The following is a 22,556-nucleotide window of genomic DNA, read 5'->3' as shown; positions in this document are numbered from 1 at the left end:
AATTAATTAAACTAGAATCCTAATAGAATTCTTATTTAATTAATTCATCCTTTTAGGTTTAGGAATTTAATCATTAGTCGAAACCTGGTAGCTTTAGGATTCGTATAGCATACCAACACACACACGCACGCACAGCAGCCCACGAGGGGTGCCATGCGCGCACGCGCAGCCCGCGAGCTCGCAGCCCATTGCTGCGAGGCCCACACGCTGCCGCAGCGTTGGCGCGCGCTGGGCCTGCCTTGCGGTGGGCCTGGCGCAGCCTTGGCTGGTGCGTTGTGGCGCGCTGGCTTGCTGGGCGACGGCCCGGCTTCGTGCTGGGCCTTCGTCTGGCAGGCCTCGTCCGATGCTAATTCGTACGATACGCTTCCGATTAATTTCCCGATTCCGGAATTCATTTCCGATACGAACAATATTTAATATTTCCGATTCCGGAATTAATTTCCGTTTCGAACAAATATTTAATATTTCCGTTTCCGGAATTATTTTTCGATTCCGATAATATTTCCGATTCTGACAATATTTCCGTTTCCGGCAATATTTCCGATTCCGGCAATATTTCCATTTCCGATAATATTTTCCGATACGTACCATGTTTCCGTTTCCGGCAACATCTACGACTTGGATAATATTTATATTTCCGATACGATCCATATTTCCGTTTCCGGCAATATCATCGTTTCCGGAGCATTCATTTCTTGCCTGTGACGATCTCAGCTCCCACTGAAACCAAGATCCGTCGATTCCGAATATCCATAGATGGAGTATTTAATGCCATTAAATACTCGATCCGTTTACGTACTATTTGTGTGACCCTACGGGTTCAGTCAAGAGTAAGCTGTGGATTAATGTCATTAATTCCACTTGAACTGAAGCGGCCTCTAGCTAGGCATTCAGCTCACTTGATCTCACTGAATTATTAACTTGTTAATTAATACTGAACCGCATTTATTAGACTTAATATAGAATGCATATTTGGACCAAGGGCATTATTTCCTTCAGTCTCCCACTTGTCCTTAGGGACAAGTGTGCATTTCCTAATTCCTTTGTCGCTCGATGCTTGCTCTTGAACATAAGGTAAGAGTTGTCATCCTTATTATGTCCAGAGGTGTTCCTCGGTTTCAGAGTTCAACTGATCAAATAGACAGATAATCATAGCCTATGATTCATCCGAGCACGGCCATGCATTTCACAGTTTCTAGCTCTCCGAGTGGCCTTGTACAACTTTTAAGCATCTCATCCCGATTTATGGGAGGACAATCCCAATCTTGCGATCTTGAGATTAGACTTCGTTTGATAGGTGATTACCTGAGCGTTGCCTTTATAGCCTCCTTTTACGGTGCGACGGTTGGTCAACGTCAAAGCAACCAGTTCTCAAACAAGTAATCTCAAATCACTCAGGTATTGAGGATTTAGTGTCTAATAATTTTAATGAAATTTACTTATGACAGATTTTCATCTCTTACAGTAAAGTTTCATAGGTCTGTCCGATACTAGTCTTCCCAAAGTAAGTATCTATGCAAATGATTATGACATTGCCATGTCCACATAGTTCAAGAAACAGAACTACTAGTCATCTTGCATTCTAATCGTCTAACGTTTTCTATGCGTCTAATTTTATAGAAAACTCCGACTAGGGACCATTTTCAACTTTTGACATTCAAGTTCACTTGATAGACATTTCTTAGTCACAGGACTGGTCCTGACCGTCTATCTTGAATATATCGTCAAATTGAAGGGACTCATCATTTAATACTAAACCAAGATTAAATGGAATATGAAAATACATTTCATATATGATAAATATTCAACCCAAATGTTTTACAACCATGGGCCTCAAACCCATCTTCTAAAACAGTTCATGGAATTTCAAAGCTATGCTTGATTTCCAGTGCTACAATGTAAGTGTTGCTTCTCACTTGTTGCATAGGTTTAGTTATCATGCTTTGCCAATCTTAATATCCTTTTCATCGAATGTTCTTCGAGATATGATGATAAGATCTTTTGAGTATGTTTATTTTGTGATCTAGTCTTTCTTGCTACATTAGTGGTTCTACGCATTTTGCAATGAAGAACTGTTAAGTCAACAGACATGTGATCTACCCAAGTTCAGTGAAGAACTCTTTAACTTAAACAACCCTGTTTCATTGCTTCTTAGGCAATAATTACTTTTACTTCAACTGTATAGGTTGCTAGTGATGCTTTGTTTGGATTTGCTTATCCAAGCAGTTCACAAATATGTGGAAGACTTTCCAGCTGTATCTTTGAACATAGAAATTAATATTTAATTTCCCACGCAACAACTCATGGTCTCCAATCCATGTTGCCATTTTAAAACACGATGCTCTATAGCTCGTCCTTGCCAATGGTTAACTCCAAAGGGATCTTTCTTGATCCTTTACTAGTGTTTATGCGTGTGGCATCAATATTTAGCATATCTTTATTTCCTTGAATCAAGAAGTAATCCTATGTACCTTTTCAAGTACCATAAGTGTTCTTGATCTCAATCTAGTTGATCTTCACTTAGATCAATAGAGATTGGTATATGTTCGTCATGCCTAAAGTCATACGATACGTTTTTGGCGATCCTCATATTATATTATATACATGATAAATTCTTTTGCAGAATAATTCCCAATTGAATTCTATTCATGTAACTTTAGCTCATTCAGTTACAGTAGATACTGAATCCAACTAAATTCTTTGACATATAATATAGGTGAAGAATCTCATTAGATTCTTTGATGTTTAACTTAGTAAATGCTTATACATAGTTCAAACATTCATTACTTAGATTTATTCATATGGATCGAATATCTCCAATGGAGTCTTTCGTGTTTGATTTAGTAAATGCCATTACTAAACAATATCATAAGATCTTTGTAAATAGATCTTAATACCCAGTATGTACTAAGTTTCGCCTTGGTCCATCATTGATGAATAATTTCAAACCTAACTTATTAGCATTTGAATGTTATTTCACAATAGAGAGATATGTGTGTGATACACATAGGACCAATTAAGTTATTATGTACTCCCACTAAACTTCTTATATATCTATAAGAATCATGTATATTTTATGAAACTAAAATACTTATTAGCTTCACTAAAATATAGTTCCAATTCCCAATTGCTTGCTTAAATCTGTACTTAGATTTCATAAGCTTAGCATTCATTTCAAGCATTATTTGGATCCACAAATCCTATGACATGTCATGTACATAGTTTCTTCCAACATTTGATTGAGGAATACGTTTTGTCATCCAATTGCCATATGTACCAATATGCAATCATTGCTTGATTTATAGACTTGAGCATTACGATTATGCATGAGGTTTCAACACAATCCACGCCGTGAATTTGCTTGTAACCTTTAGCAACTAATCTAGCTTTGTGTGTGAACACAATTCCATGTTTGATGGTTTTTATCCTTAAAACAAACTTGCAACCAATAGGTGTGAAACCATTCTTGCAAATCAACAAAATTTCAATTTTGTCATCAAAATATTGGTTATGTTTTATGGCCTTTAACCATCTAAAACATTTGAGTCTATATATGGCCTCTAACCATTTTAGGGAATCTAGGTTTCGTCATAGCTTTCTTACAAGTCACAAACTCATTAATCTACATGATAATAGTTTGACTGCAAGTTGTAGGTTTCTTCACTATCTAATAGAATAATCTCATAGTTTCATTGACCAGAACTCTATGTTTCTTTACTATCTAATAGAAGAATCTCATAGTTCCAGTAACTTGAACTCTATGCCTACTTGGGTATAGAACATCAAACAATAGAATATCAATAGCCACTTGAAAGTCCTTTGAATATTCTGTTCTCCTTGAAGCACTTGTAAAGTCTTCTAAGAGATGTCTATTCTTTAAAGCCACTTGTAAAGTCCTTACAGAATAAGTTCGGATTTTCTGAAGCACTTCGAAAAGCCTCCGGAATGTCCGTTTATGTTTGTTGTTCGCCTCGAAGACTTTCGAGGTCTATTTTCTCCCACTTGTCATTTTGGAAACGAATCTCCAAAAGGACATTATTTCGAGCAAACAAACATTATGTTCTCAAAAAATTCGTGGTAGAAACAATACCCTTGTGTCTCATTTGAATAAATCACAATGAAACATATATCTATACTTGGGCCTTAGTTTGTCGAATGACAAACACTAAGCTCCCACTGAGTTTTGCAACTCTCTAGATATATTTTATGAAAAGTTATTACTTTTCAATAGCTTTGACGAATTTGGTTTAGTTTGGTGGTAGTTGAGCATTTTGTTTTAGAAATTATAGGAAAAGTCTTTATGATTCATCATTAATCGAATCAAGTACTAATTGACTTCGATTATTCCAACTAAGATATGCCATATCTTATGGACCTAGATTGTGAAATTACAACACACAATCATTGATGATCATATTTGGTCTCAAGTAATCATCAACATGATCTAACCTAGATCTTTATGATTTCTTGCCAAGTGGATTTTATACTTCTGAATCTTTGAACTAGCCAAACAGATTCAACTTATATCACATTTGAGTAAATAAACCTATATTCACTTAAATCCATGTGAAATAATAAAGTCATAAAATCTTTCTTTAGCATTGAACTCTATTGTCTAGGCGTTCTAACAATAGTTCATATCTTTTGTTACTTTCAACAAGTAAGACTAGTCGTCTTAAATTGATCTAGAAATCAATGAACTTTCAAAAGTCCATCAAAATAGAGTTTTTGAATGTTAACTTGTTGATATGGTCTAAGCAACAATGCCAAAGATTAGTGGAACTCAAATCAAGGGGTTGATTTGAACCTAATAAAGTTTTTATTTAAAGAGTTGTTTGTTTTAATCAAGCATATTGACTCAAACCGTAAATGACCATTTCATTCAAATAAACAAACAAACAAGCATTGTTTTCGTTCTTCTGAATGTGAGTCTTTCTGTGTTTGAAGCAAAAATTTAGGTATGCTGATTATGGAACAAAATAGCCATTAAGTTCCAGCCTTTGAAAGGACTTAAAACAAACTAGATGACCCTATAACTAATGTAGCATTGCCATGCTTCATTTCCCACTTGTAGGTCATTAGTGTATCCTAGCTTCCATTGTTTGAGTTATTACCGAAGTAAGAACCTCAAGCGGTATATGATACCAAGGAAGTTTGATTGCTAGGTCACTTCTCTTTAAACATAAACTTATAGGTAGAAACGGAATCGTAAATTCCTTTCATTTGTTCCTTTGTTTTCCTATTTCTTGTACCCTTTCTTATAGCCTTAAGAATTGAATTCTCTAGTGTTGACTTTTATATTTTGTTAGACATGTCCAATGTCACTCCAACAAGGTTCTTTCCATTTAATTTATGTTGAATATTCTGTTTCAACTAGATGATCTTACCAGAAGCTTCTAATGTTCTCTAAGCATCGATCTATTCGAATGTCTAGGGACTAGACTCATTCGAGAATTAAATGGACAAAGATATTAGGTTGTTAACCATTGGTAAAGCTGAGCGTTTAAGCTCAATGCTTTATGATCTCAAAAACTACAGTGTATTTTGAATTCACAAGCACCAATTGGTTTGCCATTCGATTTTGATATTCGAAAACAACCATAAAAGTCGCTAAAAGAAACGTACATTTTAAATTGCTCATTTTCTCTCATTTCTGTGAATCGTTCTTGGATTCACTACCAATCGAGGAAATTTACTGTTACCTTTCTAAAAGGATTTACTGCAGTGCAAGATATTTAATTATAAACAATAATTAAAACATACATTGAAGCATGCAAAGTCTAAACATTTATCATGAGTAATAACTTGAAAATTAAAGCAATCATGCAATTTCAACAAGTTATTAGCATTTTATTCGAATTTATTGTTCCGGCAGGTGTGAATAAAATGATTCCAAGATCCTAAAATCATTGAAGAATTAAGCACAGTTTGTCGACTTAATCCTAAAACATCTTAGGTAAGCAAAAGCCTTTTGCTAATAGTCTAGAAACTATTCTTGGTTGATAGGTACGTCTAAGAACTTATTAGGTAAACCTATCGATTTTGCCACGACATAAAAGGACTCCTTACTTATATCGTTGAGTTTCACCAAAACTAACATGTACTCACAATAATTTGTGTACCTTGCCCCTTTAGGACCAATAAGTAACACCTCGCTGAGCGAAAACTATTACTAGATTGATGTAAAGGATATCCAAGCAAGTGTATATTTTGGCATGGCACCTTTTAACTCAATTTTTAAGTTTGGAACTTAAGGCTCTTACTATGTTGGTTAGATTTTAAGTGAACTAAAATCCTTAATCATGCAACATAATCAAGCCACAATCTCATGCATAATTAAGACATATCTAAAGCAATAAATAACTTAAAGCATGCATAAGATAAATGTGATCTAGTATGGCCCGACTTCATCTTGAAGCTTCAACTTCAAAGTCCGTCTTGAAAATCTCCGTGGGAGGCACCATTTTCTTCAAATAGAATAATCTATAATTAAAACTAATTACAACTATTTGATGGTACGCAGACCATATTTGAATTGAAAAACAACTTTGGTACTTTAGACCAATTACATTCAAATTAATGGTACGCAGACCATATTTTCTATCCTATTTGGGCCATACTAGTCACTTCATAACCTGCAAAACAGTACATATACAATATATACCATTCACCCATTCATTATCATGAATGGCCCACATAGCTGGTTAGTAAAACACATTATGCATCACATAAACATTTGCAGCAATTAATCAAGGGCACCAATAATCTACAAATTATTCAGTCCTTATTAATTCTAATCAAGTTGTTTTAACCTTAAGGATTTGTAGACCTAATCAAGAGTTTATGACTAAAAATGCTCCCACTTAAACCAATAAATTCATATGCTTTACTAATTTTAAACATAAAAATGTATTTCTAGTCTAACCGGAAACATACAAATTTAATTAAAATTTAAAGCTCATATAAATTTATAATTGAATCCAAAAAGTTTAATTTAATTTCAGTCGTATTTAAATTAATTCATGATTTTAATTTTAGTAAAATAATTAGAATAAATAAAATTTATTATAATTTCAATATTCAAAATTAAAATCCAAGAAAATAATTTAAATTATTAATTTTAAAATTAATTAAAATTACGTAAACTGAAAATTTCAAATTAAAATTTCAAAACGATCTAATCCAACGCAACAATCCCACGCATCGCACGCCCATGGGCCACACGCACACAGCCATCGCTGGCCATGTGCGCGCAGCCCATGCGCTGCGTCGCATCGCTGCTGCTCACCATCGCAAGGCATCACGCGAGCTGGTGCACGCTGCGCGCGCCAGCGCTCGACGCAACAAGCATGCTGCCGCAGCACATCGCTGGGCGCAGCGCTCGTCGCACGTCGCAACAAGCAAGCTGCTTGCCATCGCTGGGCGCAGCGCTCGTCGCACGTACGATCGATGCTGGGCGTAGCACTCGTGGCACGCGAGCTTGCGCTCGCTGCGCGCGAGGCTCCGCACGCTTGCGCGAGGCAGTGCGCGCTGTGGCGCAGCTCGCTTGCTGCCCACACGCGACTGCTCGTGCCTTGCTCTCGCCCTCGCCCATTCGCAAATTGCACACAGCCCACGACATAAGGCAGGGCTGCTGCCTTGTGCTCGTGCACCATGCCCTTGCTCATTGCATTCGTACCGCATGGGCGACGAGCTCCCTTGCTCGTCGTCACATGCCCGCACTATACAACACCCCTTAAGGGTAACACGTAGCGTCCATTGCTTTGTGCGTGCAAGTTATATGAGCGAATCGCATAAAAATTTAAAATTTATATTCAAAATTAGGATTTTTTGGTATTTACTACCTTCAAAATACACCACTTTTGCATTTACTACCTTATGAAATTTTTATTTTAAATTACTACCTTAAAGTTCTGATTTCTTTGTGTTTACTACCACTTTACAGTTTTCTCATTTTATAATTGAGATATCTCTTTCGTTTCTTAATCATTTTAAGTGATTCAAAATCCATTATTCTCATTTATGTGTAAGGATTCTATAGAGATCTTGATTTTAACATTTTGTAAAAAGTAAAATGAATTAAATATTATTTTTCCAAATTTAAAATATTTATGAATTATCAAACGAATTATTTTTGAAATGTCATTCTCAATGAAATCCCTATACAAAAATGAAAATATTGAACTTTGAATCACATTAAACGATTAAGAAACGAGAGAGATATCTTAATTTTAAAATGAGAAAAATGTTAATTGGTAGTAAGTAAATTTATTTTGGAAGTTTAAGGTAGTAATTTAAAATAAAAATTTCACAAGGTAGTAAATACAAAAGTGGTGTATTTTTAAGGTAGTAAATACCAAAATTTCCTCAAAATTAATGACAAATTAATAAATAATATTAATTTCATAATTTTAGGGCGAAAAATCGAAAATTTATTATTTAATTGATTTCCGATTAACATGGATTCAAGTCTAGGTCATAAAAATTTAAAATTTAACATAAATTTACAATTTTTATGGTGGTTTTTAATCATAGGTATCTAATTAAATTATAACTAATTATGAAAATCAAATTAATTCTAAATTATTCCAATTTTCAACAAATTAATCATAATTACAAATTAGATTGCATAATTAACAAGGCTAGGCATTCAAACTTGTTAAACATATACAGTAGGTCAATCAAAATTTCAAGATTTATCAACAAGAATCGCAAATATTTAATTTAACATCTTAAATTTACGAAATTTTGCATTCGAAAAACTAAAACCTCCGAAAAGTCATAGTTAGGCTTCGAATTTGAGAATTCTGGGTTCGGCCGAAAAATCACTCAATTTGGATGAGAAACGAAGAAACTGCCGAAAAACTGCGTACGTATAATTAAATAAACGCAATTTGCAATTAATTAACAATTACGAAAATTAATCACCCCTTTTAATTCTTGCAAATTTGTAATATTTAACCATGTTCATGCAATTTAGATTATGAAAATAATAAGAGGCTCTTGATACCACTGTTAGGTTATGATACATATGACAATTCATAAATCATGCGGAAAAACTATAAAGCCAGAAAAGCATATTATTTACACATAATCATTTAGCATAGTTTAGATGCATACACTTTGTTGCGTGCCTTCCCTAGCTGCGCCCGAACCGAACAAGAACAAGTCTTTAGGACTCCAAGTGTCGTCCCTCCGTAGATAGTCCACAGCACGTCCGGATCCGCCTTAAGCTTGACCAACTAGGATCGCCCTTAAGGTACTTAGAATTTTCGGCACATATAAGCAATTACGTGACTGAATTTTTGCTCTCAAAAATCACTTTGAATACTTGAATACTCTATACAAAATAATGACCCTAGGCCTTTATTTATAGAGGTATGGAAAGGGAATCGTAATCCTATTAGGATACGAATTAATTAAACTAGAATCCTAATAGAATTCTTATTTAATTAATTCATCCTTTTAGGTTTAGGAATTTAATCATTAGTCGAAACCTGATAGCTTTAGGATTCGTATAGCATACCAACACACACACGCACGCACAGCAGCCCACGAGGGGCGCCATGCGCGCGCGCGCAGCCCGCGAGCTCGCAGCCCATTGCTGCGAGGCCCACACGCTGCCGCAGCGTTGGCGCGCGCTGGGACTGCCTTGCGGTGGGCCTGGCGCAGCCTTGGCTGGTGCGTTGTGGCGCGTTGGCTTGCTGGGCGACGGCCCGGCTTCGTGCTGGGCCTTCGTCTGGCAGGCCTCGTCCGATGCTAATTCGTACGATACGCTTCCGATTAATTTCCCGATTCCGGAATTCATTTCCGATACGAACAATATTTAATATTTCCGATTCCGGAATTAATTTCCGTTTCGAACAAATATTTAATATTTCCGTTTTCGGAATTATTTTCCGATTCCGATAATATTTCCGATTCTGACAATATTTCCGTTTCCGGCAATATTTCCGATTCCGGCAATATTTCCATTTCCGATAATATTTTCCGATACGTACCATGTTTCCGTTTCCGGCAACATCTACGACTTGGATAATATTTATATTTCCGATACGATCCATATTTCCGTTTCCGGCAATATCATCGTTTCCGGAGCATTCATTTCTTGCCTGTGACGATCTCAGCTCCCACTGAAACCAAGATCCGTCGATTCCGAATATCCATAGATGGAGTATTTAATGCCATTAAATACTTGATCCGTTTACGTACTATTTGTGTGACCCTACGGGTTCAGTCAAGAGTAAGCTGTGGATTAATGTCATTAATTCCACTTGAACTGAAGCGGCCTCTAGCTAGGCATTCAGCTCACTTGATCTCACTGAATTGTTAACTTGTTAATTAACACTGAACCGCATTTATTAGACTTAATATAGAATGCATACTTGGACCAAGGGCATTATTTCCTTCAGCACTATCGTTGGTGACACTTTGGTGGTTGGACAGGTCTTGGAGTTGATTTTGGAGGAGGGTCCTCATTTAGGTCTCCATGTTAATGTTGAGAACACGGAGGTTTTCTGGCCTTCGGAGGACCCACGCAGTCGTCTAGAGGGTGTCTATCCTACGGATATTGCTCGTCCTGCGCTTGGTGTTAAGTTGCTTGGTGGCCCAATCAGTACGGATTCCTCTTTTTGTAAGGAGTTGGTTTCGCAGCGTGTGGCGAAGACTGTTGTGTTGATGGATGCTGTAGCCAAGCTTAATGATCCCCAGTGTGAGTTGTTGCTTCTTCGTCCGTGTACTGGAGTTTCTAAACTCTACTTTGCTATGCGCACTTGTCCGCCTCATCTTTTCAAAGCGGCCCAATTATCTTTTGATGTAGCTCTGCGGGCTTCTTTAGAGCGCATCGTGACTGCTTCGGGACCTGGGTTCGGTGACTGGCAATGGCGCCTTTCCACCTTGCCTTATTCTTATGGAGGATTGGGTGTTTATTCAGCTGGTGATGTTCGGCATTATGCTTTTCTTGCATCCCGTTTGCAGTCTTCTGGTTTGCAGGATTTGCTTCTTCGGCTTTCAGGTGTTGATGGTCGGGGACCGGCCTTTGATGATGCTCTTGGTCTTTTCAATAGGACCGTGGAGACTGACCTTATGCGTAGCCCTAGTGAGATCGCTGCCCCCACACTCATGAAGAAATTGGCAGACATATATTTCACGAAGGTTACTGCTGATGCGGAATCCGCCTACTCCTTATCTTCACGTCTTGTTGCCCTATGGAAATCACAGCAGGGGGATCACTCCTCAGCTTGGTTGCGGGCAGTCGCCATCTCGGGTTTAGGCCAGACTATGAACGGTAAGACTTATCGTTCGGTTCTTTGCTATCGGTTGGGTATTCCGTTGTTCTCTGATTCGACGCCATGTTCTGCTTGCTCTCGGGTTTTCGACGGGGACATTTATGGGGATCAAGCCGTGTCTTGTGCTGGGATTGTGGGTATCAAACATCGACATAATTTTGTTCGTGATACCCTTTTGGATATTTGCTATCGGTCGGGGATTTCTGCTCGCAAGGAGGTTGATGTTGGGCTGACTAGTGAGAGTGATGGAGCTCTTCGTCCTGCAGATATATTGCTTTACTCATGGGATGGCGGTCTAGATGTGTGTGTTGACTTGACTGGGTCTTCCCCTATGACGCAATCTGGGTTGTCAGGCTTCGTTCCGGGACGGATTGTGGCGGTTGCAGCGCAGCGGAAGCAGGATAAGTATGCGGCACGTTGTAGGGCTTTGGGTTACGGTTTCTTTCCATTTTCCTTCTCTTCTTTTGGGGAATTAGAGAAAGGGGCTGTTTCTTTGCTGAAGCGGGTCCAGACGTACTCCAGGGCTCAGGACATTGGGGCACGGGCAGCTGCCCACATTTTCAGCAGGATCGGGTTCGCCATAGCTAGAGGAGTGGGGGCCCAGATTGTATCTCGGCTCCCTTCCAACTTCTTGTAGTTCACTTGATCTTTGTAGCTTGTTAAGCTTGTAACTTTTTATAATAGTAATAATAATAATAATAATAATAATAATAATAATAATAATAATAATAATAATAATAATAATAATAATAATAATAATAATGCCGTACCTACTAACATAACAAACACGTTAAACGATTCAAAGCATAATAATAATAATAATAATAATAATGAATAGAGTAAATGCTATTGAATATATATTATGTGTCCTAAGCTCATACTTTATACTGAGTTTGTTAGGTCTTAAGCACACACGAACCCTAGCACACGAATTATACTTCTAAATTGACGAGTGATGAAAGAATTTTGAACAAAACTTTAGGAATTTTGGGAATAAGTATGGAGAATTCTTAGAATATAGGTTCTGATCGCCCTCGTTTTGGTGGAAAATGAGGTATATTTATAAGAAGACACGAAGTTTAGTTTAAATTGTTTTGCCACCAGTCTGTGTAATACGACAGACTTTAGTGTAACGCAAGTTATGGTGTAATCGCATGTTGTAGTGTGTTACGTAGATGCAACGACGTATTAAGGAAAATGTCGGCACATTGCACAAGGCGTCTGATGTATGGCCTGGAATGACGCTTGCAAAGGTTCGAATCCCTTTGGTCGTTCGATATCGTTTTGTGTCGAGGCTCTTGCACGTTGCGCTGAAACCTGCATAATACACTGTTGCGGGAATATTGCGATGAGCTCCGACGTGTTTTGTTGAATCCAGGCATAATGTGACGGTCCTCATTTTGCGTGGCTATTTGATTTTTAGGTTAAAGAAGGGTTATTTCGAGTTTAGTGTTTGGGCTGGGCCGGAATGACGTTTGCAGATTCCGGCCTAGAATTACATAATTAGTGTTCGAGTTATGCCGGCACATTGCACAAGGCGTCCGATGTATGTCTTGGAATGACGCCTGCAAAGGTTCGGAGCACTTTGGTCATTTGATGTCATTTTGCGTCGAGGCTCTTGCACGTTGCACTAGAACCTGCATAATACGATGTTGCGGGAGTATTGTGGTGGGGATCTGCGTGTTTTGTTGAATTCAGGCATAATGCGTCGGTCCTCATGTTGTGCGACTGTCTAATTTTTAGGTTAAAGGAGGGTCATTTCGAGTTTAGTGTTTGGGCTGGACCGGAAATGAGAATAAATATTTTTTGGTGGATTTTCCATCCATTTATCAAGTTCGGGTTCACATGTCTCGTGTTTAGACCAATTAACAAACGAGTTAAGTTCAATCATTAAACCTTATAATAGGGAGAAACAATTTGGTGCCTAAGCTACAACACCACATTGTGCCTAAAATTAAAATTCTCAAATTGGGGAAGATTAAAGTAGAAAAATGTAGAAATTCGCTTCTTGGGAGAAAAAAATTACTCTTATAGATTTTTGGAGGAGAAAATAATGGAGGTAGGAAGGAAAACAGAGGAGAAAATAGGATGATACTTTAATAGCTTTCCTAAAGCTATTGAAGTGCTTTAATTCCAAATGAATCACAACCATCCATTGTTGTCAATTGAATCACAAACCACTGAAATTATTTCTTATGAGTTAGTCTCATAAGTGACATGTTGAGTAACTTTTTTGTACTTATCATAAGTATATATTTTATACACCAATGGAGTGTTGGCCTAATGGTTAAGATCGAGGGCTTAGGGACGATATGTCAAATATTCGAATCCCCTATCCTACAATTATGCAACAAACTTATGAGCCAAATACAATTAAGTTTGAGTTTAACTCAACTAAATATACAATTACAACATTTAGCTTGAATCAGCTTGTCAATTAACAACAAAACCTAAACTTTAGCCACGTCAAACCCAAACTCTTCACAAGCAGTTTTAATCGGGGTAACCTTAGCGAGTACACAACTACGAAAAGATCAAATCGGATTTAGATTGAATCAACTTGTTAATTACGATAACAAACAGAATCCAAACATTAGCCATGTTAAGCTCAAACTCTTCTCAACCAGTTCTAATCGTGGCTACCCCTTAGCACGAGTACACAACTACGAAAAGAACAAATCGGATTTAGCTTGAAATCCTTGAATTGGCTTGTTAATTAACAAACAGAACCCAAACTTTAGCCATGTTAAGCCCAAACACTTCTCAACCATTCGAATCGTGGCCACCCCTTAACACGAGTACACAACTACAGAGAGATCGAATCGAAACTCGAGGTGTGGGCTTTCCTACAAAAACGGAAAACCCAAAGAATGAAAATATGTAGAATTGTAGACGACTCGAGTCTAGACAGAAGAGAAGATCTAGCAGCAAGTAAAACAACCACCCAAAAAGTACCCAAAAGATTTAATTAAAAAAGAAGAAAAAAAAAGAGAGAACCCATAAAAAGATAAATTAAGAACAGAAAAACAACAAAACACATTTCCATGGCCGCTCTGCTTGCAAATGTTCAAAGCACTCTGATTGACTTGTGTTTCCTCCGTCTCTCATAGCTTGCTGTTTGGTGCAATTCCCTTGTATTTAGGTATTACCCTTTTGAAATTCATTCTGTTCACCTTTTCATCGATCCCTACATCGAATTTCAATTCTTCTTGCTTTCTAATTGCATTGATCTCTTTTTCCAATTTTACGCCGCTGTTATCTTGTGAAATTTGCTCAATTTTGTTTCTTTCTCTGTTTTGGGTATCTAATTTTGATGTGTTGGGGGGCTATGTTGAATTAGTTTTCGTTTCTATTGCTGTTTAATTACTTTATAGTTTATTGAATTCGTTCTCATTTTTGTAGATGCAAAATTCATTGAATTATAGGCAGCCATAAGATATTTTTTTGAGGTTATTGTGAGGATCTAAAGTTGGAATTTTGTTAAGTTCTGACCAGGGCGTGATTTTAGGAATTTGGGATATGCTGCTGGATTTGGTCTTGATTCTGTGAATTTTGATGAATTGGGTCAACCCGGGGATGTTTGGATACTGGATTTAAAGAGCTCAAGCAAAAATGATTGCCTTATTCATTAATCATTACTAGTTTAACACCACCATTTTTTTTTAACATTGCTTTTCTTCACTTTTATGAACAATGATAAAATCACACTGATATGCTATTGTTGTGTGAGCTGAGTTCGGTTGGTATACTGTCATTGTGTCTTTACTTTATGAAAGGAGCAGATTTCATTGTCTCTTGATTAGGCTGCATACTGGAGATGGACTGCCATGATTTAGCGAAAACTGTTTGAAAAAAAATGCAGATATGAGTTGCTTTGTTTTTGCCCGGATTTTTTTACTGCTTGGAAATTTCAGCTGCCCTATTTTCATGTAAAATTTTCTGCTATTCCAATGCATGTATGGGCAGTCGTTGATGGAAGGGTGGACAGAGATGACAAGGACATGTATTCGAAGCACAAAGCTCTAATTTAACAGTCTTTTCTTGTATTCAGATTTCAGAGGTCATTGCCAAATTTAAAAGGAATTTGACATTCCTAGTTTTCCGAATGGCTAACATAGATTTCTCTTGTAACTTGTATGAAACATTACCATTTCGATCAGAATCCTACCGTAATAGTTTTTATTATGAGTTACAGTTACATTGATTTCTATTGATGAGTAGTGGTGTGAACTATTACCCATAATTTAAACACTTTTGAGTTTTGTGGACTTTGCAGCCCTGTAATTTGCACTTTGAGCAGTTTTTAATTGTCTTATATGTTTTCAGATGTTTCCTTGTAAAGAGTCGTGGATTCTCGCTAATGGGTGCTCCTAAACAAAAGTGGACAGCGGAAGAAGAAGCAGCTCTTAAAGCTGGAGTGCGCAAGCATGGGTCTGGTAAATGGCAAACAATTCTTAGAGATCCAGAGTTCAGCCATGTCCTTAGCTCCCGTTCGAATGTGGATCTCAAGGTATGTATTGATTCCTAGAGGGGTTTTGATTTGTTTGAATATATCTTTGTACATTGTAAAACTGATTTGAGGCAGGAAAAGTTCTGTTTTGTCTTGAATCAACTTTCTTTTCTGTTTGAATTGCACTTGTGCTAATACGGAAAATTTTATATTTATTTTTGACAGGATAAATGGAGAAATATTAATGTGACTTTGAGTGGCTTAGGTTCTCGAGAAAAAGCCAGGCTTGCACTTAAGAGGAATCCAGTTCCCCAACTTGATGACAAGCCTTCAGTGGTGAACAAGGTTGGGAGTGATGAAAAAGCTGTGGAAGATAAACTTGTTGGTGCACCCCCTGAGGTACTTGAGGTTGCTGATTCAAAGAAAACATATACAAGGTAGTAGTCATTTTGTTATGAGAGTGCGGACCTGTTTGTTATTTGTATGTATATCTTGGTATATGAAATACGATATCCTTGTTTTGCAGAATACCATAGATAATTAAGACAGGTCTTGTAATAGTTGTTCTGGATGCTTGTATTGAGAAAAAAAAGAAAAAAAGAAAAGGGGAATGGTGTTCATGTTCTGGATGTCATTTTCTATTTCAGTATTTATGTTTATGTGGTTTAATCGTGAATGCTAAATTTTGGGAGTTGTCTCTGCTCATTTCAGAATTGAGTTGGGGTCTGTGCATTATGAGTACTTATTTATAGTCACTTTTGAACTACATGAAACCACTTCTTGAAGGTGGGTTGCTTTTTCAATAAAAACTTTTGAACTCTCATGCTGAGGCATTATTCGCCCCACCCAGGAGGGAAAAAGGAAACTAATACTAAGGGACACATATTAGGGTGAACGTAAAATGAGAGATAGTGTTAAAAGTTGCTGGATATTTGTTAATGTGACGGAGAGGTATAGTTGCTAGCCATTCTTTTGCTGGTTGGCTGTTCTTGTTAGTGCCTAAAACCTTTATTCAGCTATATTTCTAAGTAGCTAGTTTCCCTCCTCCCAACATTTTATGTTGGTAATTACTGTTTTTTATACTTTGAAATTTGTAAAATGGCGACTGTGCGTATGCCTTATGTGATGCTGTCTTTAGAAAGCGATCCTTTGAAGAGTTGACTGTCTGTTGATATGGTATGGTTTTCTAATATTTTGATATTGATTGGTATTCTTTACTTCATTTTTGTTTAGGCTGGATAACCTTATATTGGAGGCTATAACAACACTTAAGGAGCCTAAGGGTTCTGAAAGGAATGCAATTGCCATGTACATAGAGGTATAGTGTTTCCTCCTTGGTTCATAATTTACCCATCCTTACCTGTATTCAGAAATCAGAAGTGTTTCATCTGGTTGTTATCCTCCAGTCTTTGTACAAGCTGCTTTATTGACACGATTCTATGACTTTTACATGCTTCTAACAGCTCAATAGGTTGTTTGACCATCGTAGACTTATTTATTGCATTGTAACTTACAAGGTAGAAGTTGTGTTAATACTTATAGTAACTGTCATCTAGTCATCAGTTAGGTCTTTCCTAATTGATTTGGATTTACTATACAAGGTCACGTTAGGTTTATGATATACCTTTTTCATAGTTACTTTTTATCGGTGCTTCTTAGTTTTATAAGTTTTATACCTGCATAAATTAGAAACTGTTTGATTTGTTAATCAAATATAGGAATGCTGTGTACTACGGATGTTCTGCTAACTGTGGTTGATGAATTATTTACTTTCTTCATCTCTCTTATTAGTAGCTTATCTTGTTAGTTGGTGGATCATGAGATCTTGTGGAGTAATAACTGGACAGTCCAAAATCTAAACATGAAATTAATACTAGTTGCGACGAGGAAGTAACTTGTTGCTCACCATACATTAATAATCTAGCTCTGAACTCCAAAGCAGCGGTTACATCAGACAAGCATAATCTAACTTGAACTACTGCTTTCTTTTTAATCTCTTATTTTTTTGTTTTCCTTTTGTTTTTCTGGGGAAGAGAACTTCCTTCTGTAGCCTGTTCTTGCTGTAAATGACTCTCTAGTGGTACTTAAATTCCAAATTCGTTGTCACTTCGGCCTTGAGGTTGAAAAACGGAATTTTGCAGAATGACCGAACTGATCAGAAAACAAAACGACATCAACTTTTTAGCTAGAAGAAGATTTAATCTTCTTTTCTCCTCCTTCAGTTTTCTTTCTTTTTCATGTAACTTTTGACTTTTGAGTCCCTTTCTCCCTCCCCGGCTATAACCTCTTGCCCTAGCTTTGAGCATTTGTTTTCTTAACTCCCCCTATCCCCCCCCCCCCCCACACACACACAAAGCCTTAGTCTTGAAATTATTTGGGGTCGGCTAACATGAACCATTTTTTCGGAAAGTGGAACAAGAAAAGTAAAGGGTTTAAGTTATAGAAAGTAAACAAAGAAAAGTGTGAAAGTGAATGTGAGGGAAGTGAGACGAGAGAAAACGCAAGGAAAAAGAAAACGAGGCAGCATAAAGTTGATACCCCAAGTGAGGAAACGAGTATGAAAAAGGCTCAAATACGATCATTATTTTCTCTCTATCTCTCATTCTTTATCCCATCTTTCTTTTATTGAGTCCTGATGCGTGTGATGTTTCTGACGAGTTTTAAGACTTTAACTGTCACAAACTCCCCCATACCCCCTCCCCCCATCCAAAAGAAGGAAAGGCTGTCAAGATGTTGAGGCACAGGAAAATAAAATTCTCCGAGGGTCACTTTATATTTTTAGCTGTATGCCTCTCTTCAGGTGGTGAGTGGTTCATGGGTTGCTATTGGAAAATTACCTTTTTCTCAGTCTATTGTAATTTAGATAAATGAACAAAACGAATAAAAACAGCAAAATCAAATTTAGAATATTGGTGTCAAAGTCCTGCTTATATTTTTCAAGTTATGACTCAATCTATAAGACTATAGAAGTGGCTTGTATCTGGCCTGTTTATTTTGCTTACACTTTTCATGGAAAATTTTGAGCTGCTGCATAATATTCAAATTGGTGATGGAAAGGCTTCTGAGTTGAATTTTGTTAATTCATTACTGGTGTTTTAACTCACATCATTATTCTACTAGGAGCGGTATTGGGCACCTCCAAATTTCAGTAAATTATTGGCGTCAAAATTGAAGTTTATGGCATCAAATGGCCAGTTGTCAAAGGTGAGGATAACTGATAGTAGGTATTTTTCAAGTAAGACACAATCGTTGTAGTAATGGTACCTATCTACTGTTGATAACAAGCACCATAGATCTTTAGATTTGAATTGTTTGCTTGGCATGCTTTACTATAAGTTGAATATGCCTGTTCCACTGTATACCTTAAAGATAAAAGAATTTATCGGCTTGATGTGATTGTATATTGTGTGTTGCTATTAGACATCTCAATCTTGACGTAGATTAAGGTTACATTTTGGAAAATCATTGGTGTTTTTCTGTACTCAAATTGTGACACACACGCACAAATATACATATACTTCTCTATTTATTTAATATCCTTACTTATTTGGAAGTTGCATATACATTGCACCATTTCCTTTTATGGTAATGCTTTCACATGCCCAATTTACCCTTATACACACTTCAGATTTACTATTGTTACATATCCTTCTCTTGTTTGTTTGTTATCACATGGGTAGTTTTGATATTTACTCATTTTCTTAATCTTTTTGCCCAACCCAAGGTCCCAAATGGTGCAATGATAGAAAAAAAACAGAGGAAGTATATATTATATTAAAAAAAATGGTACTGTCAAAAGAAAAAGATGTGGGGTTATGTCATAATGTTTTGTAGTGTATATATGTGCTTTGAATTGCCTAATGTGACTCCTCATGTTTTCGTGGTCGTGTGAAGCTATCTTTTTTTTGTCGTCGTGTGTCACTATTAGTCAGAATTGCTTTGAATAGTTTGTTTCTTGTTTGGGAATGTGTCCAATATGTTTTTATTTGAGACATTGAGGGGGGGGGGTGTTTGTAAGGGAATACCAATTTCTTATTTCTCACGGTCTGGTTTGTTTTCACTTAAGCACTTCTCTGTTATATTTCTTAGTTAAGCTTTAAGTACCCCCTGATTGATACATTTTTAGGGTTGACCTGGTTTTGCTTCACTTGTTACAAAAAGATTTTCTGTAAGCATTCACATTCATTTTGTCTGCATACGATGCATCTAAACGTCAGGTTCTTTAATTTGTACTGTTACTGAGCTGCTTTCCATGAATGAACTTACTAATTGCTGGTATTTGTTACAACTGAGCCAGGTTAAGCACAGGTATCGAATATCTGTGAGCTTACCATCTTCGGAGACTACAAGAAATTCATCGGATAGTAAACATAAGGACAGTCCAAGGACAGAAAGCAAGGAACTTAAAGTTTTTACTAGGTCAGAGGTTGTTGCAGAATTGGAGAAGATGAAAAGTTTGTCAGCCCACGAAGCTGCCGCTGCAGCTGCACGAGCAGTTGCCGAAGCAGAAGCTGCTATTGCAGAGGCCGAAAAGGCAGCAAGGGAAGCTGAGGCTGCAGAAGCTGAGGCTGAGGCTGCACAAGTTTTTGCTGAAGCAGCAATTAAGGCGTTAAATTGTCAAAAACTTCGTGCATGGTAAATTTCAATCTTAATTTTACTTATTTGCAAATTTGGATAATCATTATTGGATACCCCTAGCGGGTGGTCAGCAAAGCCCCCATCTAGGATGCCATACAACTTAGATACCTCTTGCCGCATCTCAAAGAAAACTTCTAATGCTTAGTTTTCATGGATCTGATACCCAAAGTCTGGCCAACTGCTTAATAATTAGGCAATTAACAGACGAGGAAGTGTCGAGAGTTCCTCTAACCCAAGTATAACTATTGTTTGCTAATTAAGGAAAATAACACCCCCCTCGGCTGAAATTGGGCCCTAGTTGTCTAACTTGTTTGGCAGTCCTTTCTTTCCATTCCAGACATGCTTCCACCATTGGCTGAATAGCCAAATTGGTATTATAGTATGGGATCTTCACTTCTTCAGTATATTGGTACAAAATGGTACTGGCGAAAAATAGGTATATGAAAACATTTGGGCAACTAATTAAGCATAAATTTGGCCAAATTTCACTAAAGTTGGTGCATGCGCATATTATTTTTTCCATTTTTCTGGCCTCTTTCCCTTTATTTTGCATTTATTTCCTTGAGTCACATGATTATTAGAAGCTGTGTTTTATGCACCTTGCTAAATAGCAATTTCCTATGCCCCCATACTTAGTGAGTAAACCTAATGTCATCACAAAGGAAAATATCACGAAATGAAGCAGAAGTGGAATGTTGAATAAGAGACCCAAAGGAAAAGTGAATAGCAAATTGAGATTCTTTATTTCTGATAAAAGATCAGGGGGCCATCCATTTGTGAGAGTTGTTTGAACTTCGCTACAACCTGTGAATTTAAGCTAGTTCAAAGCCATAAATCTGTGAGGTGATTCTTGTATAGTTTAATAATAGTTAAAAAAATTATTTTACGATTTATGGTAAGTGTTTATGCATTTGGTAAAAGAAAATTAGGGTATAAGGGGGTAAACACAAGAGAATTTGCAAAATAGAGGGTTATGTGCCAAGTTTCGTTGAGATCTGGGGAAAATATTAAAGCCAATTCGCCACGGGTGTTTTTATGTACTAGGTTGTCAGTTTGTCACCGATGCCATTTTTGTTTATACCAATATGTCCGACACCCCCAACTTTATATGCCTTCCATCATCCCTTAAATCTCTCACTCAGTTTTCCGCTTTATCTTTGACAACCATTATCTAATGGGCCATTCAATGTAATGATCTCAAAGCATTAGACCTTATGGGTTAAGATCATCATCTATTCCACCAGATTAGCATGTCATCACACTGTCTGACTTTTTCACCAGATTAGCATGTCATCACATTATCTGACTTTTGGCTATGCAGAACATCCAAGTGGGACTTCCCAGTTCTTTGTTTAGGGACCTTTTCCTTTATTTTTTCCCTTTTTTTTTCTTTTTCCGTGATTCTTCTTATGATCCCTTTTGGATTCTTAAACTATTTTCGTCTCCCACATATAAATTTACCTTGTCCATATTTGTATCGTATATGTGACGATGCACCATTTATTTATTTTTTTCTCAATAATATTATCAGTGTGCAAGCAAGATTTGATATTTATCTATGTTCCTATGCATGACTGCATGCGATCCTTGATTCATATTTCCATTTCTTGAATCTTCAATGTGTCTAGAATGTCAACTGCTTGCTATCTGTAGCGTTGCTTGGGAAACTTGATCCAATACCCCCGAAACTTTTTTCGTGGTTCTGAGTCATTGTTTATGTGTGCAGCTGACATATGTTGCAGATGGACTCGCCAGCTAATGCTATTGTACATGACTGGTACGGAAACATGGATCAAATTCAATGGTTCAAGACTCTTTAGCGTGCCACTGTGTTCATATTATAGTGTAAAATGTTTGTCTCTTGTATATTTTTGGTAGTGATCCATGTGAAGAAACATTTTGTTCACTTTCAGAACTGTCTCGTAGTGAAGACAAAGAGTTTGATAGGATGTTTATATTGGAAAATGGACTGAAAATCTGTAATGCAGAAATCTGAAGTACAAAAGTTTCAAATTCCCAATGGAAATTTTTTGGTGGGTTTTATTTTTATTCCTTTTCGATAGAAGATGGTTGGGCTAATTCCTTAGTTGTTAAACACTTGGACGCAAAATTTCAGTCCCTTCTGCAGATTCAGATTTACCTCCATTGTCCATTTAATTTGCAATGGAAGCCTTCCTCTA

General features: G+C 37.0%; 1 protein-coding gene across 1 annotated transcript; it reads left to right on the top strand.

Moving 5' to 3' along the window:
* The first annotated feature begins 14,202 nt into the window (after window positions 1-14,202).
* LOC110796294 (telomere repeat-binding factor 1) lies at window positions 14,203-22,425 on the top strand. Its single transcript, XM_022001348.2, has 7 exons — window positions 14,203-14,430; window positions 15,615-15,798; window positions 15,964-16,175; window positions 16,972-17,056; window positions 18,859-18,942; window positions 20,036-20,373; window positions 22,103-22,425. Exons 2-7 carry the CDS (start codon window positions 15,649-15,651, stop codon window positions 22,104-22,106), a joined length of 873 nt encoding a protein of 290 aa, XP_021857040.1. The 5' UTR covers window positions 14,203-14,430; window positions 15,615-15,648; the 3' UTR covers window positions 22,107-22,425.
* The last annotated feature ends 131 nt before the right edge of the window (window positions 22,426-22,556 follow it).

Source organism: Spinacia oleracea, chromosome 1 (assembly GCF_020520425.1).
Source record: "Spinacia oleracea cultivar Varoflay chromosome 1, BTI_SOV_V1, whole genome shotgun sequence".
NCBI classification, from domain to species: Eukaryota; Viridiplantae; Streptophyta; class Magnoliopsida; order Caryophyllales; family Amaranthaceae; genus Spinacia; species Spinacia oleracea.
Note: the sequence above shows the minus strand (reverse complement) of the source record. Positions and strands in the feature narration are given on the sequence as shown.

Coding starts and splice junctions, on each gene's coding strand:
- LOC110796294 (XM_022001348.2), top strand. CDS start 15,649: ATGGGTGCTCCTAAACAAAAGTGGACAGCGGAAGAAGAAGCAGCTCTT. Junction 16,176..16,971: donor TCAAAGAAAACATATACAAG/GTAGTAGTCATT, acceptor ATTTTTGTTTAG/GCTGGATAACCTTATATTGG. Junction 17,057..18,858: donor CAATTGCCATGTACATAGAG/GTATAGTGTTTC, acceptor TTATTCTACTAG/GAGCGGTATTGGGCACCTCC.